Genomic DNA, 18,939 nt, shown 5'->3' with positions numbered 1-18,939 from the left:
CCTATGGCTAAGCCACGCCCCCAAACGCGATGAGCCAATCACAGTGCGCATAGCTAACCCATACACTCGGACATTCTCTGCTTCCACGTCCATTGAAATGCATTGCAGTTAGTCAGTTTTCATTCGTTTTTATATGTTTTTTCTTGTCATTTTAAGTTTAAAATGATGGTCAAACGGTGTGCATGGGGTACATGCAACTCTGACACTAGGCCCTGCGTCCCAATGTGCATACTATCCACCCTATCTGCCCTAAATAGTATTGACAATTACTAATGTCACATACTATTTAGGATGGATAGTATACACATATACACAGAGGCTGGGTGACGGTGTGTATTTTTTACCCTTTCCCAATCCCAAGCCACATTTCAACCGAGATCTGCTCTGTTTTCGGTCGAAGTCCACAGTAATCGATTGTCGAGTTCACACGCGTGATAAACTTATGCACGTGAACTCGACAATCGATTACTGTGGACTTCGACCGAAAACAGGATGTAAATACAGGTATGTGCGCTGGCTGAAATAACATCATTTTTATTCATATCTTTCACATCTACTGCAGTCAGATTCCCCCGTGATCACTCTGAAGGAATCACTCACATTAGCTGTGCACTTGTAATGACACATCAAGGATGTTAAGAGGCTAAAAGCAGGGTGTCAACAGGATGTAAATTTAAAAAAAGAGTATAACACAGTGTAGGCAACACCGATTTTTGTCATTGTTTTCTGTGTTGACAGCACTCCAAATTTACCAAAAAAATGAGCTCAATGTTAAAATTGACCGGAGTCAAAGAGTATAGAAGTAACAAGAGGCGAAACTCCGTTGCAGTTTTGACAACAGCCACTAGGTGGTGCTTCGGTAGCGCGGCCGCCATTTTGGACTGAACCAACGATTTTACCGTTAGCACAACTACTGTACAGCATTAACAATATGTCTGGAAATAATTGGAAACAAAGAAAACCGTGTTCTGCCATCAACTGCAACAACTACCAGTGTACAACCAATCAACTAGCATTTCATAGATTCCCTAAAGATCCAGAGAGGTAAAGTAGAAAAGGTTTTATGAACTTTAAAGTGAGCTAACGTCAACGATAACAGGTGCTGTAACGTTAATGTAAGCTATCCCATAACAGCAGTAACAGTTTGCTAATGTATTTGGTCGAAATTGTCAAGACTCGAAATGGGCTTTTTAAATCGCATACTTTCAGAGATATATGAACACCTAACCTGGCAAATGACCGCTTTATTAATTCATTGTTATCACGAAATTAACTGTCACCTTTTTTTCGCATAAACATGAAAATCACTATCCAAACTTAAATGGTTGTAATTTAAGAATGCTTTGGAATTTAGACATATGGTTGGTCTTGTTTTAATTTGTCAGATTATTGTTGAAGTGAAATAAATTATGAAAGTGAAACAGAAAAAAGTTATATAAGTTTGAGTTTATTAAAATGTACACATTTAAAAAATATAATTATTTATATTTTATACAAAATATATTTTACTCTAGAACTGCAAGAAAATGAAAGCAAAAAATCTGAACAAGTTGTGTTCCACATTTTAGGTTGATATGTTGATATCTCGCTCCCTCACCCTTTCTGCCGTGTGCTCTAACGTTACACGGTTTGGAGCTGCGCGCTCTTGCTCGCTCGCTCTAGATTCCGGGTGGTTTTAGCTAATTTGCGGGCATCAGAAAGCCGCTATCAATATGCGGGAGACTCCCGGTTCTTCCGGGAGACATGGGATGTCTGCTCTAGAGATATTAAAAACTATAAACTAATTTTTTAGTTAATTTAACCGCTTTTGAATTTGAACCCGGTATCGTTCAATTCTATGACAGCTGTGTTGCGTTCAGTCCAAGATGGCGGAGCTGCAGCTCTGCGCATGGGTGAGTTTGTTGCAATGGAACGTTCTATTGAGTTTCGCCTCTTGTTACTTCTATACTCTTTGCCGGAGTTCTCCTTTAAGCCTCGTCTGTGAAACCAGAAGTATATTTCTAGTTGTAGCTTAAGTATATACTGTAACTAAAATACATTTGAATGTGAAGGAAATGTGAATGATATTAATGTGAAAAAAGAGGTTAAAATATTGTTGCGCTGATTATAGACAAAAGTGGTGTAATGCGCCTATGATGTAATGTGACTAAATAATTTTGATGGTTCACTGGGTCGAGTTACTAAGCAGTTCAGCTGTGCCTCTCCTTCAAAATGTATAGACATTTTAGGATATTCTTCATCAAAGAGCTGTAGGTTTGAGCTCCTTCTTTAAAAATAAGTACCTAAATCTCAGTCATCCCACTGTGTTCTGAAACATTTGACGGCATCATGTCTGTACGATCAGGTTGATCTGAATTGCTCTAATCCTTCAAATTAAAATGTTCTCTCCCTTCTGTGCTATTCTTAGATCAGTACCAAATGCCTGTGTGTGCAATTGTAATGAGGGTGGAGAATTCTATAACTGATATAAGGCCTTGTAATCCCACTCTCGTCTAGATGTTAAATTCATTTGTAATTGCCCTTTTCCCAAACACAGGTCTGTTGCAGACGTTCACTATTCCCCTGACTGCATGCGGGGACAATGAGAGGGGGATTTCTTATTTTCATCCCAATGAGACTCCAGAGAGCATAAAAGATTTAATACAGGTGTTGAGCACGAGACAGACGGCAACTGATTTGCCGTCTCAGGGATTAACATATTCTCAAGAAGTGAAGGACAGTCCCACAAGACATTCTGAATATGTTTTCATACTGAAGAGTCATTATGCTAAAGGCCCCAATATATTCATTACGATGTTCTTTTCATTCTTTGCTCAGGGGTAAAAAGAAGTAGCACAGAGGGAGTATATGACAATCAGAGAAAAAACTTGCATATATAAACTGTAAACCATTTTTAAAGACAGTGGTCTTGGCCTTTCAAACCATGGAAATAATATTTTTGAAAAAAAATTGCACACGCAACAGATGCGCCAAAGTAGCCTAACTTTGATTAAACAGCAACATCTCTTCTCTGTTGATGTGTTTACTGGCGTGAGGGCGGGACAACCTGTCACTCACATGACATCACAGCAATAGCAAACCACAACAAACCAACAATCAGATCAATTCCTGATGAACAAAATCAAGTCCTGCCCTACTTTTTTTTATCGCAATATCTGTTTCATGACGACTTTAAGGTATAAAGCTAATGTATTTGTCATTCGGTCACAATCAATCAACTCTGGCAAGGGGATTAATAGGCCTATTATAAATGATTTAAATTTATAAATGATTTAATACTTTCACCTGTCTCAAAAATAGAGCGCAGACTGGGGCAGTTTCAAATGCCTGGACTCTCTGAAATACTTGATACTGACTGGCCAATCATGGCATTCAGCTATTTGCTAAAATATCTCTGTGGTCCATGGCAATGCTGTATAGAAAGATACATAGTATCGCCCATCACTGCATCCACAAATAATGAAGATTAAAGCCTTTAAATGCTCAACAAGAAAGTCTTCCGGAGTATTTATGTGTGTGAGACTTCACGTTCTTAAGATTACTTGTAAGCCTCTATTCTTTATCTAATATTTACACAATCAAAACTTGTGAGAACATCAAAACAATGTGGCTCAGCAAGAAATGTGGAATGAAGATCTATCCAGAATAAAACCATACTTAAGACTCTTCATCTCTCAAGACCGCAGGCTTTACACGACGTATGGGACCCCTCTTCATAATTATTCTTCCTTCCATTCAAACTTGTCCTCCACAAAAGAAAAACGCACTTGTGCGGCTTGGAGAAATGTCGCTGCACGTATTGTAAACTGCATTAAGACGTAGCAATTGGCCTCAGTGTCCAAAAGCCTGTTGGTGCTACATACAATACTGTCCCTCCAGCCTGAATGCAAAGAAAGACAAGCCTCCGGTTAACAGAGAAAGATTCCTTGCACTGGCAGAGGCTGACTGGCACAACACAAGCACCTTTTATTACCGTCATAATTAATGACCCACAGTGCCGCAGATCTGAAAAGAAGCCAGTTTCCTTAAAGGGAATTAGAAAAGGCAAAACGGCAGCCAAAAAGAGCTCAATTAATAACAAAGTGGGCACAGCTCTGATGACACAAACAAGGCTGAACATCAGTCAAACGCACAGACATGTCGGATAAACAAACGCTTGATTCATTTCTCCAGCCCGATGGGACTACTGATTAAATTAGAAAGCTGAAGAAGCGACAATCAACAACGCTAGTGCGCTGTAGGGGGCAAAACAAAATGAAACTCAGAAACATTCAATGATGTTTGACACAATTCTTGAGCCCCAGCTGGGTCAACGCTGAGCATGTCACACAAAATATATATGTAAACGGGAAATGTCCACCTCACACTGCAAAAGGTAAATGGATCCTCTCACAATGTGTGAATCAGAAACATTATACTCAGATAATAAGTGGACAAATCGTTGTTGAGTATTTCATACTTTTCAATATGCATATGTCCACATCAGTTGCTTCAAGTAATATTTTTGTCTACTTTTCTTTGTGATAGACAAAACAAACCTGAATTAATCAGTGGTGATGTGTTTCCTTTTAGGAAATGAATTAAATTACCATCAAATTCATTGGATGATAAATGAACTGGCATTGATGGTTCCACGAAGAATCCTTAACATCCATGGAACCTTTCCATTCCACAAAAGGTAAACTTTATAGTGAAAATGTATGTATGTTTTTATCCTTTTTTTGTTGTATTTATATGTTTCATATTGTCTCTTAATGTTATTATTGTTGATGAGCTCACCAGACAACTAGGTTGTTATGGCAATAAATATATATATTGGTTCTTTAGAATATAAATGGTTATTTTAAGAACTGTTCTTTCAAGGTTCTTTATTGGCATTGCTGTGAAAACCCCTGGAACCTTTTTTTCCAAAATTAAAATAAGACTTAAAATTATTTTAAATGTAAGTAATTTAAAATAATCTGTTCTACATATTTCTATATTTAATTTAAGGGTTTTGTGAGTGGATGGTGACATTAGTGTGCACTGCAGTATAGGAAGCTGAATTTTGAAGAACTCATGCTGGGCTTTTTGAGCGAAAAGCAATTTTGCCTGCTCTCTCCTGCTTGTGTCAAGTTTGCAAAGTCCAATTTTCACATAATATGAAGGTCGTGACTGAATCTGCACTGGTCTTGGTAGGACATAATGGCAACAGAATGGTAAATTGTTTTTGGGGGAGGGTTGGTTAAGGTGAGGGAAATTACCATTGAGCAGCGGTAACACAGTCAGGGACACCGACGAAAAGAATAGATTTTCCATCTCAGTGTGTCACATTAGATTTTCGGAGGTGCTCAGCGGCAGGTACATGGGATTAGTAACACTTTAACAATGTAATGAACTTTTTAGTTTATCCATCTTCCTGTAAAAAGATCCACCTGCATGATGTGAATGGAGGAGAGAAGAGGAATATTTTTGAGATGGTTCAGTAATAGAATTTTATGTTAATCACAAGTGTTTTTTCTTTTAAATATTTTTTACTCCTTACATCCATGAGGATTTTTATAAAATACATTTACAAAAACATATCGTGCATGTTTTTCTCTCTCTTTTTTTCCACATGCACTTCGTCAAAGTATAAAACTAAAATTGAATTTCCACAGGAGACCATCAAAAACACGGCTCGGTTGAAATTGAAGGTCACAAAGCCCTGTTTTTAATACCTTGTTTCTGATATGCCGCAGCGCTGTGTTCTCCTTCGCTCTCTTTAGCCTTCTGGTCCTTGAGTTGAGGTGGTCAGGGGCTAAGCCTCCAGCGGGAGGACGTCTGCATTCCTCCAGCTTCCAGCAGCCCTGTTCTTCACTCGTCCTCTTTGTGGCTCACAGTGTGGTGGGGTTAGGAGACTGCCGCCTGAGCTGGCCAGAGCCCAGAGCTGCCGCCTCAAACAACTTCAATGTTAATTTCCCTTTCATCTTGTGTGTGAAATTGCTGCTGGTGTGGCGCTGACCCCCAGCATTATGAGGTCAAGTGTTGAAATCTGATGTGCGCCTCTCAGGCAGACAGTGCACAGAGATAGATAGGGGAGTGGGAGGGGAGGTAAGGAAGGGAAAAGTCTTTACAAGTTCTCTCCAGCATTGTTAAAGGCTTCATTGGGCATGAAGCAAGCCTTCACATGTGAAGAAGAGAGAGAGAGCAAATCCACAAAACCCTCCATCATTCCAAGACAACTGCTGCTGTTCTCCTTCTGCAATATTCAAAACTGTGTGAGATGAAAATCTATCAAAGAAAAGGTCAGCAAGGCCATATGTTGTTTGTAAAGTGGTGTTGTAATATATGTCTCAATTTGCTTGGAGAAGAAATACTGTCATACAATACAGCAGCACACTCACTCTGTTTTAGGTTGGTCACTGTTTATTATATTATTAGATGTAGCCTATTATGTTTCGTGACTTATTCATGTTACAGCACTACACTTGAGTACATACTGTAGCCTATTTATTTTATAAAACGGTTACCACACAATACTGATATTAAAGCCAAAAATATAAATACATGTATCAATGCAACTTTCATGAAGTAAAATCACTAAAAGCTTTCCTTCCGCTTGAAAAAAAAAAATAGTCCCTGGCTGGCCGTGAACACAACAGCAACAACAGAAGTTACATTATTTCGCCTTAGATGTCGGCAAAGACTGTCTTCGAGTGTGACTCACTAAAAGTTGACTTCTAAAAGTCAGTAGAAAAGACTTTTATATTGAAAGGACTGTAACTTTTTGTGAACACTGAGAAGCATGACGTAACTGACAATCGGGAAAACCCCTTAACAGTTGGAAAAGATGTCGCAGGCTCGCAGCGGACATTCAAACGGATTTTCATTACGAATAGGAGGACTGACCTGAGGGAAAATGCTACATCTACTGTAAATTCAGGTAGCCTGCACTCGCTTATTCGGTCTCTCACAATTCTCTACTTTTAATAAATAATATCAATGAGAACAAACATTTGTGATGCGATCTGGGAAAAACCGTCGGATGTCACGCTGGTACGTTTTCAGTAAGGCCTAAATACTGTAGATAATTTTTTTGTGTGTGTGTGCTGTGTGTGTGTCAAAATTGGGTTTTCATAAAATGATTATTCTTAATTATATTCTTAATTAAATTCTAAATTCTTATTTTAAAAGTCGCCCATAGCTCTCCTTCTCTTAACACTACAAAGACAGTTCACCTATCAAAATAAACCACACAACAGAATAAAGGTAAGTTAGGCCTATCAATTGTGCATTTCCCGCCAGTCCTGTAACGGTTTTCACAGGATGAATTTTGAGTTCGCAAGTTTTTGAATGAAACCTAATCTATGATGATTACTAAAATATGTGATGTGTAAAAAAGGCAATAAAAAATAGCGCCAATCGTCCCGGTACCTGGACGCGACAGTTAATTAAACCTGTTTTTCTCAAAATTCTGTTCCTGAAAATCATAGCGATCAGCCGACTTAAGATAACCATAACTTGAAATAAAAACAAATTTGGAAAGGGCTTGAAACAAGCTTTAATATGCCATCAAAACCTGTAATAGGTAAAATTTCACCCATGTGGTGGGTTTTCCCACATCGCATCACATTTGTTTACATTGCAAAGAGTGGTTGCTAGGGGTGTTAAGTAGTGATACATAGATAGGACCGTTGGGTGAAGCGGTCAAAGCCGTGTTTTATCGTGAATCAATGAGTGGAACTAACCGTTTTATATTATATTATTTTATCCACAATAATCTCAGAATTCTACACTTGGTGATATAAAGTTTCCTGAGACTGTATTTGCATATAGATGCCACCTGGTCATTGGCATGCATCTCTCTCATCATCCTTGGAGGCTGCACTCACCTCTGAATTACATGCCTTGTTCTTTTGTGCCACTTGCAATTCACCATAACTTTCCAAACGAAATGCTCAAGTTAACATCTTTTCTTCTAAAGATATTCCTAATCATAAGTAAATGCAATCTCTGGGAAAGAACAGGGGGTGCAGAGAGGAGGGAGAGAGAGAAACATCTGAGTATAGATAACCATTAGATATGATTCCCATGATAAGACTCTGTAATTTGGCTTTTAGAGATAACTCCAGGGGCTGTCAGGCTGAACGGCAGCAATTTACTGTTTGTTTTATTTTTTTTCCCCATCCCTTTTTTACACATTTTTATCTGGCCTGTTAAAGGGCTTTTCATCTTAGATGATTTCCACTCTTTTTTTTCTGCGTTTGCCCCAGAAGGTGAGATCAGAAGAAGGCTGACTGGCGTGTTTTAAAGCGATGGACAAAATACAAATATTTGAGAATGTATTTCATGGTAATTATGTCAGGTTTCATGGCCTGAGCTGTGCACTGAGGCGCTGCCTGGATGCCTTAATTTGTATAGAAATTGTAATCATTTGTTCATTTCAAGGTGAAAATTGCATTTTTTTAATTCAAATTGTATCCTGCGTGATAGGCTATTATCTAGAAAAATTGTCTTTGTGTATCAGAGTCTATACCCAGGCGTCACGCTTGTTAAGAGCTGACTGTTTTCAAAAAGGTTTATGAATGTGTCTCCCACAGAATGCAGAAGCTTGTGCTCATTATTTTCATTCTTCACCTCCATTTTGGATTATTACTATGAATAAGTCTGCAAGCTGACTGTAGATTTCGCGAGCAACCTGTAAGCAGGCTCCATGACTTAGGCTATCTCTTGGATGTATACCTGCATGTTCACCTTGAAATCCCGCCTTTTTTCCTCACTGAGGTGAGATGGCACGGAGGACAGAAAGAAATAGACGCCATACGACAGTAAAGGGAGATATGAGACAGACTGTAGGGGGGGAAAAGTGTTGACTGCTCTGAGACTTTTTTCAATAGGGTGTATTGAGAGCCTTTTAGATCGAGCGGGGTTAAAGCGACTCCCAGCTCTCTCACAGCTTAATTTTGCAGTGATGCTGGAGTGTGGAGATTAGAGTCTGGGGGCAAGGAGGGGCACACGGAGGCTTGGGTGAGGGATGCCAGGGTTACTATGGGGGACTATAATCTTGTATTAGGTGCCTGGAAACAGCAAATGAAAGACTGGGTTTAAAAAGGGAAAGTTCATGTGAATTGCAAGGAGAAATAAAATTGTCTTACCCTATTGACATCTGTACTAAAAAAAATCCATTTCAGAAGAGTATAATGCTTCGGAGAAGCAGAATATGTCGAACAATGGAGTCTGTCAAAGGGATACATTCTTCTCTCTGTAACAATCTTCTGCTAAGCGCTCTACTTACCCATCCAGGTTATTAGGCAATCATGCGATCTGTCGGTGTAAGCTGATTGTAGGAATGTGGAATCCCTTCGGTGAAGATCAGACACCCGGGCTCAGGTACATAATGTATCCTGGAATAATTATGGGATTTAAGGAGATGTTAGGCTTTGTAAGTGCTTTCTTTGTTACGTTTTCAAGAGGTTGACACCGCAGAGTTTCTAAAACATAATAATAACAGCCAAAGGAGGGGGCAGGGGGGTCTCGTGGTGAAATTCTTCAGACATGTTTTAATCAGTCTGTACCTCATGGCATGTTCTTACCTCAAAATAACAACGTGTGAGTGACCCAAAATACTCATTATCATGAAAGAACCACGTCCCAGAAATTCTTTAAAAACTCCCTCAGTTGGATAGTCAATTCTTTCATTCAATTGATGATATTGGCCATTTATTTAGTAATTATGTAATTAATTATTTTCTTGTTGCAAATTATTTTAGATATCAGATTTATCAGTTTTTGTTCACAATAATATTGGGAAAATCTCTCTCTCTCTCTCTCTCTCTATATATATAATTTTAGACATCAAGTACTGATCAGATTACTGAATATAAATATACTGTAGTCCAAATGTATCAATAAATGTTCTGTCTTCTGTATTTTAAGGTCTTTATTCTTTTTAAGGTCTTTATAGTTAAATAAAAATAGATTAATAGAATTGAATAGAATAAATATAAAATAATATAATATTAAAAAAATAATCATGACCATCCAAAAAGCAAGTTTATCAGATCATCCGAGCAGCTGCTCCCATAATAGTAATATTGGAAATATCTGAAATGACATTTTATGACATCACATTACATTGAGGACAGCTGAATCATAAAGAGGATTCCTCAGTGCAAAATCACATTCCAGAGACATTCCCTCGCTGTGTGAATCCTTTAAGTGAACCCAGATGGCCACACTCAAACTTGTTTACAATAAATATTCCTTTAAAATTCTTAATTAAACACAAGATATTTAAAATCCATCATCAGAGAGGAGCTCATTCGGATTGGAGGTGCAACGCATCTTCCCCATCTTGAGGCATTAATGCCGTTACACATTGGCTGGTATTGAGTGCCCAGCCTGTGCCCCCAGAAGAAGTGCAGTAAATTCCCTCAGGCCCTGCAGCTCTTCTGTGAATGCACTGCTCTGAGAGTCTCTGTCGTGACACTGTCTGCAACACTTCACTCTATTCACTTCCAGCGCAACTCAATTACTGGAAACTGATATTTTTAGTATCTTAAATCACCACAACTGTCATGATGCTCTTGACTTCAAAGTGGCTATAAAAATACAGCATTGTTAAGATGGGGATTAAATCATGATTATAGCTGACAGCGACATCAAAGCAATGAAAAGAGTGTATATGATAAATGCCAATAGATTTTCATGTTTTAAGTATTACAGAAAATGAACATTACAGATTAAAAAGCTCTACATAAATTTAGTAGATGGTAAAGCAAGTGTACAAGATACTTCTTGCCATCTATATCATCATTGAGTGAACTAAATGCTTTAAATAAGTGTTTTAAATAAAAATAAAAACATTAACAGATATTGTGAGCATATATTTGACTATTGTATGATACATTTAGTGAGTGATGAGAAAGAAAGAAGCAGTCTGTGTTTCTTTGTCCACTTTTTTGAGCTTTAATCCATAACAGATATGCCAGTGCTACAGTAAAGACACCAACAGGCTGAAGGTAGTAAATGCCAATACAAGTTCCCACTACGCTAGTATTTCATACAGCTGAATAAATTATGCCATGATAATATACACACATGCTGAACGGAAATATATCAAAGGAAAATACATATGAGCAAAAAGGTAAACAACGAAAGAATAAAGAGCAACTGAGTTTGAAACGATTTGGAAATGTGTATCGCCTAGTCAGATAGTGCTTTATATATCCCAAAGATAGATTAATGATTGCAGTAGAAATGAGTGCTACACACTAAAAACATGATTTTTTTTTTTCACATTTCTTTTTTGTCTTTTTTATTTACTAAAAATATTTTAAGTGTTAAAATGGAAATGTCCTGTTGGCACATGGTCATGTGTTCATGTTTCAGTTATTCTCCTGAATATATATGGCATTTTAGGGCACGTCTGTAGTGACACCGGAGCACAGTTCAGTTTCAGTTCATCTTAGCCACAGAAATCGTCTCTGAGGTTTAAAACACAGCTGAGAAAAGGTGGAATAAGGAGCCATTGTGGCAAACATTAAATGTAAACACAGATCCATAAATGTGGTCATCTCTCAGTATAATAGCTTGGAAATTTTTAAGACAGTTATTCAGAGGCCATCACACTTTTGAAATGTAACCTGGCATAAGACTTTTTTCTCTACAAATCAGATTCCCATTGTACAGTTTCAGTCCATTCTTTTACAGTGACCACAGAGACAAATTAAGTTCCTCGTGAATAAAAAAAAAAGTGCTACCAATTTAGTACATCCCCCTTCAAAATATCCGAGACATGAATTTACAAATCGCCCTTCAGCCTTTAGATGGCTAATATCAGATTGCTTTTAAGTTCTTTGATAAGTTGCAAGCTATATCAATACTTTCCATGAATAGCCAAGAAGCATATGGGAAAGTATATAAAAAGACATAAAATGCTAAAAATGCCATTTGCCCATCAGGGCTCATTATAATGGTAATTATAGTGACCACAGAGAATAATTTAGTCTGTGTTCATTGCAAAAATTAATCAAAACCATGTATCCTATTTTTGTCATTTGGTCATCATATTCCAGAACAATGTATGTTTTTAAGATGAAATGATCATAAATAACACTGATAATTTACCCATATAGAGCAGGTCACAGACTGCTGTTTAACCCCATATCAAGCCCAAGTTTTGTGGAATGTAAGGTTTAAGATCGAAATAAACCAATCGTAGACGTTCGTTGTAGCTTTGCCAACAGCCTGCCTGTGTATATCCATCAGAAATGTAATGTTGCAGAGCAAGGCCTTGTGGTTAAAATAGAAACAGGAACTAAACATGAGAAAAAATAAAAATGAAACATGTAAACAAAGAGTAATTAATTACAATAGTAAATGCAACAGCAATAGGAACAACCACATTTATAATAACAAATATAATTATAATACCATCATTTTCAGTTCTATAAACAACATGGTCCGAACAGTTTGGAATGGGCAAGCAGTAACCTATGTGTGCTAACACTGGATGCCGACAGGCAGGGCTTTAGTGATTTGGGATCAGACAACTGATGCTCATTTTTCCCTCAGCTTCTTTCTGAAGCCCTGAAAGGGTCTCTTTGTTGTGAAAGAGAGAAAGGATCGGGACAAATAAGGAGATGCGGCACAATAGTGTCTTTTTTTTAAATGTGGAATGGCTTTTGTATTCACACTGCTATAGGTAGAAAGTCTAGGACTGCCTGTGTTTTTATAATTTCTCTTGGTCTCGTTCACTCCTAGTCAGATGGTCCACGTGTGGGCGCTGCAGAAAGAATGGAGGGATGCTGGTGAAGCACGTGGGTGGATGTTCAGTTCGAGAGCCATCAATACGCCTGTCCCGTCTCCACCTGTAGCAGTCCGAGCACAGCCGAGTGCTCTCCGAGCTTCATCCTTCTCTGCGTGGACAAGCTCACATTCTTAGCCAGGTAATCCACCGCAGCTGCACACAGAGACCAAAACAACACATTCATTTCTCAGAGATATGAAACTCATGAAGTGACAGTTTTTGCCTGGATCTGTAAGTGCACGCAATTCATACAGATAATTACCTGAATACACGTTCTGAGATGAACACATTACAATTCTGTTTATTTTTTGTGACTTATATAATATAGAATGTGTAAGTTATTAAAATGTCTGATCTCATTAAAAGGCTAAAAGTCTTGATTTTTTTGTTGTTGCCATAAACAATCAGTCAATCAAATCTAAAGTACACACAATTTATACAGTCAAATACTTGAATGCACCTGTTTAAATTCAGTTTTGTTTGTGGCGCATCTAAAATTGTTATGAATTTATATAATATTATATATATTTAAAAAAAAATCCATATTTTTTTTTTTTGCTTGAAAAAAATTAGTGTGGTATAGGCAACATGACAGGAAAACCATAAAACGGAGAGATGATGCTCTTAATGGAAGTTGGAATGGACGTTTAGTTGAAAGTCAAATGGAGTAAATCAGAGAAAACAATTATATTAATATAAATAGATTTCCTTTTTTTAATAGATATATTTTTATTTTTCACCTTTTAAAATTTTAATGAATAAAAAATATTAAAAAATATTATGATTAAGGTTAAGAAAATATTATATTACTGTTAAATGTAGGGTTGTACCACTGGACATTTTTTAGAGCCTTTGAATCTAAATTAAAATGAAACCATTAAAACAAATGTTGCATTTCTGTCAGACATCATTATTTGTCAGTGTTTCATATGAGCAAACTAATATTTTTATTTTTACATCTTTTAAAAACATTTTTGAAAATAATGATTACATTTAGGAAAATATTATACCACTTTTACTTCAGGGTTACACCACTTCACATTTTAGTGTCTCTGAATCTTACCCAAAATGTATTAAATCCAAATAGAAAGGGGACATTTTAACATTTTAATCTCGGACATCTTTATTTGTCACTGATCCATATAAGCAAACTAGGATGGGTTTAGTTTTGGGGTTGAGTTTCAGAGCAGACACTTCACATCACTGAGCACTCATGAATACACTGCTGGTTCCAGAGCACCTGTTCCCCACTGTCACTCATTCCGGTCATAGTGAGTATTCCTCAGCACATTCCTCATTATGTCTGTCATCCCTGTTCTCAGAATTCCACACTTTCTATCATATAACATCATATTGTGACATGCCAGTCTATTCCATCTATCCATCTTTCTTTTAAAAATGCCACCCAAAACAAAGCGTAAATAAATAAATGCAAAAAAAAAAAAAAAAAGAAGCCATGCATTTCAAAGTTCTGTTTAGTTGATGTAGCTAAAACTTTTTCAGCTGTACTGAGTAGATTTAGATAATAAGTCCACTCGATTTTCTACGCCTGTGAAAACGGTTTCTGTTGATCAAGATTAGTATCTGTACGGCTACGCAAAATGCAATAGAGAGGGGAGAGACGGCAGAAAAAGTGAAGAGATTCCCACCAGATAGGTGTAGCACACAAAATGGTGTGACTAACATATCACCTGAGGGCATGACTCTCATTGGATTGATCTGGAGTCTGGCTTTACTGGGAGATCTTTATCAGGAGCACGTGTCGACTCTATCCCGCGGGCTAATCCAGGGTCAGAGGGCACCCCAAGTCCCGCTCGCAACCCAGGACCTCAGCATTGATCTGTCTCCCATCTCACACTGCTTCAATTTAAATACACAAGCTAAAGACATTAGGGACATTTGATTGGTGGAAAAAGACAAGTGAATCGGGTTTGGGGTTGCGAGGACATACCAAGGACAGGATGGAAGTGGTGCGGCGCAAAAACCGAGGAAGCTCCAATTATCCCCTCTAGCCACTTCCCTTTTAAAACAGAAAAGCAACCCTCGCTGAGTCCAACTGGAATTGGCTAACTTATTAAGTTAGCACAGCGCAAGCTGTAACCTTCAGGTAATTATTTGCATAGACGTTTCCCACCTACATCCTCAAAGCCGAAATGGAAAAAATGAAAAGTGGAAACTGTCGAGCGGAGGAGGTTAAACCTGAGGGCTTTGCATTTTGAAACTGACAGGATTGACTTTTCACTACTTTTTTTTGTTTTTTTTTGGAGTTGGCATTGCGAACACAGCCACTCCTTTTCCGACAAGCGGTAAACACAGTGATCATTTGATCAAAATGTCAACAACAATGACAAAATGCATCACGACAGAGACGTCTATGACTAATGGATATAAAAAGGCTTCTGAAGGTGAGCATTAGCTCACTGGCATTAGCTTCTGGGATGTCAAGTCTCTCTGATGTTTTTTGGTCGGAGGCCCTTTGATTACCCCAGTCGAGGAGGTGTTATTTGAACCTCTACTTCCTTTATTCATCATTAGCAGAAGTGTCGAGGCGGGGCAGAGCGAGGGGTGCGAGCGGACGGTGCCAGACATCTGTCAGTGTGACAGTAAGCGCCGCACGTTAGCGTCTGTAAGCAAGAGCAAAAAAGGAAGCTGTCAGGGAACGGCGGCGCGTACGGTAGCTGCCGCATACCTGTGGGTGGGCTAGCTGTCTGTACTGGAGACACTGGTGCTGACAGCTAGCAGAGAGAGTAATCACAGCTCATTTAACCTCTCTCCCTCAGGAAGCCTTCCTTTCCTGTCAGCACCGTTTACTGCTTAAATCCCTCTCAGACTGAATCTTTACCTTCCCTAAGAGAAGCACAGAATCTGCTCTCTGACACTCACGGTCACAGCGAACACACGCAAACACGCGCCTCTACAAAGTGCGCCCCTAAGCTGTCTCACGAATTTCAATGAAATATTAGACAGGTTGGGCTAAATCAGTGATTTCGCACCCCATGGAGCATTTAAAGGAACAGTTAAACCAAATTTCTGTACTTGACTCAAATAAATTGTATAACTGAATATAAAATAACTGATTGTAAATGATTTAATGAATAACTTACTAGGTACACTTTTCCATGTAATAGAAAGCGAAACCATAAAAGTGGTTCATGACACATTATACTGCAAGTCTTCTTATTTTAAATGTTAGCTTTGTCTATAGGAACAGACCTAAATTTGAAGTCAGTTGAGTTGAACTCGAGAACCAGATCTGCTTATTTAATGAACGAATCATTCACGTCAGTTTCGTAACTGATCAACTGATTCATTGAAAAAATCTGTTACTTTTCTCATGAACTCTCATGATTTCATTTGACTTAAAGTTCTATTTCTCAAACAAAGCTATTGTTTGGCTTTAAAATACTTAAGATATAGTACACTATAGTGCACAAGTTGTATGGACCACTTATATTTAGAATTGTTTTTGTAGATTTTGGAGCTTTACAGCTAAGATATTTAACTAAAAATTGTCCTTTTGCGTTCCATAGAATGAGCTATATCTTAAAAATGGTCCCGGGGTCAAAAGTTTATAATAATTATTATTATTATTTCTTATTTCTTTCTTGTTTAACCTTAACACATTCAGTTCTTTTATGGAAGTAAATCCAGTATAACTGCAGTTCTCAACCTTTTTGACGTCCACTGTCAAAGACAATATTCAAAAGACCCCAAGATATTCTTGGTACTTATGCTTTTTCAAATGTTTTTATTTACAGAAACTAAAAGTACCGAAAATAACTGCATGTTCTTCAGGGTACACACTTTTTATAACCAGTGAATTAACATAACGTTTCTAGTAATTCGTAACTGTTTTTTTTTTTTCCTAATTATTTTTTTATAGACAAACTATCCGATAAATTATTTTGAGCTTGAAGTGACTAGAAAAAGTTATATTTATTATAAAGATTTCCATGACTTTTGCAGGAAATCACACTTTTAAAATTCCCTCATACTGTATATCCAGCTTATATCCAAGACCTGGCACTGCAAAAAATACTTTCATTATTCTTTTTTCTTTTGTCAAATCAACTTAAATGAACTAATATTGTTCATATAACATAATATTTTGAGTTTTTGTTGATTAAATCAATCTCTGTCTTTGTATTAACATTTTGAGTTCTCTGAAACGAAACATTTTAAGGCAACCAATTAACTCACTTTTTAAGTTAAACCAACCCAAATAAATTTAACCCCAATTGTTAAAGGAACAACAATATAATTTCAGTTTACATCTTGATTTTTAGATGTTGTCTTGATCAAGTCATCTTAAAACCCATTTAGAAGTTTGCCTTGGCCCGATAGTGGGTTTCGGCACCCTGGTTGAGAAATCACTGCAGTATAATATTAAAAAGAAGTTACTACTAGGAGTTTAAAGGAACACATTTTAGGTTTGGTGTCAATGAAGGGGTAATTTACATTTATTCATTTAGTTGATGCTTATTTGATCTAAAGTGACTTACAAATGAGGACTACAAGTCCTACCGATGGAGCTGTGGGGGTAAATATGACAAAAAAAGCAATTTAAGTAGAGAGGCACTTACTCTGGCCGTACTGACTGTATTGGTAGCCTGCAGTGACGGGGTCCACGCTGTAGCTGGTGGTGCTGTACGTAGGGTGGCAGTAGGACTGGGTGGAGGTGAGGCTGTCGGCGGTCTTGATAGGCTCGGAGCGCTGGCTACAGCTGGCTGAGATGGGGTTGGAGGCCTCCAGGCCGCTGTGCAGGGGGGATATGGAGAACTCATGCTGGGACTGAGGGGCCACAGCACTGGGGTTGCTGAGGATGCTCATCACCTTGTGGGGAGAAAGGAATGAGAGGCAGGATCAGCAAAAACACATGGAAAACACTTTATATAGGCAGTAAATCTGTGTCACAAATCATTGTTGATCACTGCATGTCACTCAAAGTTCAAGGCCTCATCCCTGATAGGGGTTAAACATCTTCACAACGACCCTTTTCCTGCATCCCAAGGGAGCATTTACCAGCCTGAAAACAGTGTCAGTCTAAATAACAGAGACAGAAGGGACCAGTGTAGGGCTTGGTGGTAGAGGGGGGTGTTCAGAGAGTGCCAGGATTGTCTGTCCTAAGGCTTTTCTTTATAACAAGCTCCCAGGGTGAGTTTAATCTGGAGCCTTCAGCCATCCCACAGTCTCAACCCTCATGAATGATTAAAATAATAAACACTCATATTACAGTAGATGCCCCCAGAGATTGGGAGATTAGACACTTGACAAGGTCTGTCCTTGTTTCATGTAATATTGTTTACAGCAAATGTAACCCAGTAAACTGTGCAATAGTACTGTATAATAACTATAGTAATATTTTAATATTTTCTACCACCATCCCAAATTTTGGAATCATTAAGGTTTTTTTTAAGAAGCCTCTTATGCTCACCAAGGCTGCATTTATTTGATAAAAAATATTGTAAAAATAGTCATATTTTCTAATATTATTACAATTTAAAATGATTTCTCTATTTTAATATATTTTAAAATGTAATTTCCTGTGGTGGCAAAGCTGAATTTTCAGCAACACATTCTCACTCCTAACTCGTCACATGTTGACGCTTGGCCTTAAAACTATTGGTGATCCAAAACATATTCTTTATAAAGAGTATGAGCTGATGGCCTTGGATAGGAGATATACGACCTGTTAGTTGAATGGGTATAAATTCTCTCTTAACCCATTATCAATTAAATTATTGTGCAATAAGTAAATATTGGTGTGTGTGGGTAGATGTGTAGTGTGTTGGGCAATGTGTAATGTCTATTTGTAGGTATAGTGCAATATTAAAATTGTGAAATGACTGATATGCCATTTGGAAATGTTATGTGTGTTGTATGGATGAAGTGTTACTGTATTGTGGATTGTTGACCTGCTCTCTCGAGTGTCCTGCTCTCTGGTGTTTGAGACAAATTTCTCCTAAGGGAGACAATAAAGGATAAACTAACTAACCAACTAAACTAACTAAACTACATATATCACATTTATATATTCATACATACAAACACACACCGACACACACGCACACCTATTCACACGCACCTATTCAAAAAAAAAAAAAAAAAAAAAAACCTGTTTGAAAACCAATGTGAAACAACCGGATAGAAGGGGTGGAGACAGAGGG

The 18,939-nt window shown here is 37.8% G+C and overlaps 1 protein-coding gene across 2 annotated transcripts in view; it reads right to left on the bottom strand.

The window, feature by feature from the left end:
- Positions 1–10,912: 10,912 nt before the first annotated feature.
- Positions 10,913–18,939, bottom strand: part of pax7b (paired box 7b) — a 59,785-nt gene continuing 51,758 nt past the window's right edge. For both annotated transcript variants that reach the window (XM_081387653.1, XM_081387654.1), the window contains exons 8-9: positions 17,356–17,605; positions 10,913–12,925 (exon numbers count right to left, since the gene is read on the bottom strand). In XM_081387653.1, the coding sequence (XP_081243779.1) occupies positions 12,810–12,925; positions 17,356–17,605 (366 nt within the window). In that variant the 3' untranslated portion in view covers positions 10,913–12,809. The remainder of the gene's footprint in view (positions 12,926–17,355; positions 17,606–18,939) is intronic.

This window comes from Scardinius erythrophthalmus, assembly GCF_964197995.2.
Source record: "Scardinius erythrophthalmus genome assembly, chromosome: 15".
Lineage (NCBI taxonomy): Eukaryota > Metazoa > Chordata > Actinopteri > Cypriniformes > Leuciscidae > Scardinius > Scardinius erythrophthalmus.
Note: the sequence above shows the minus strand (reverse complement) of the source record. Positions and strands in the feature narration are given on the sequence as shown.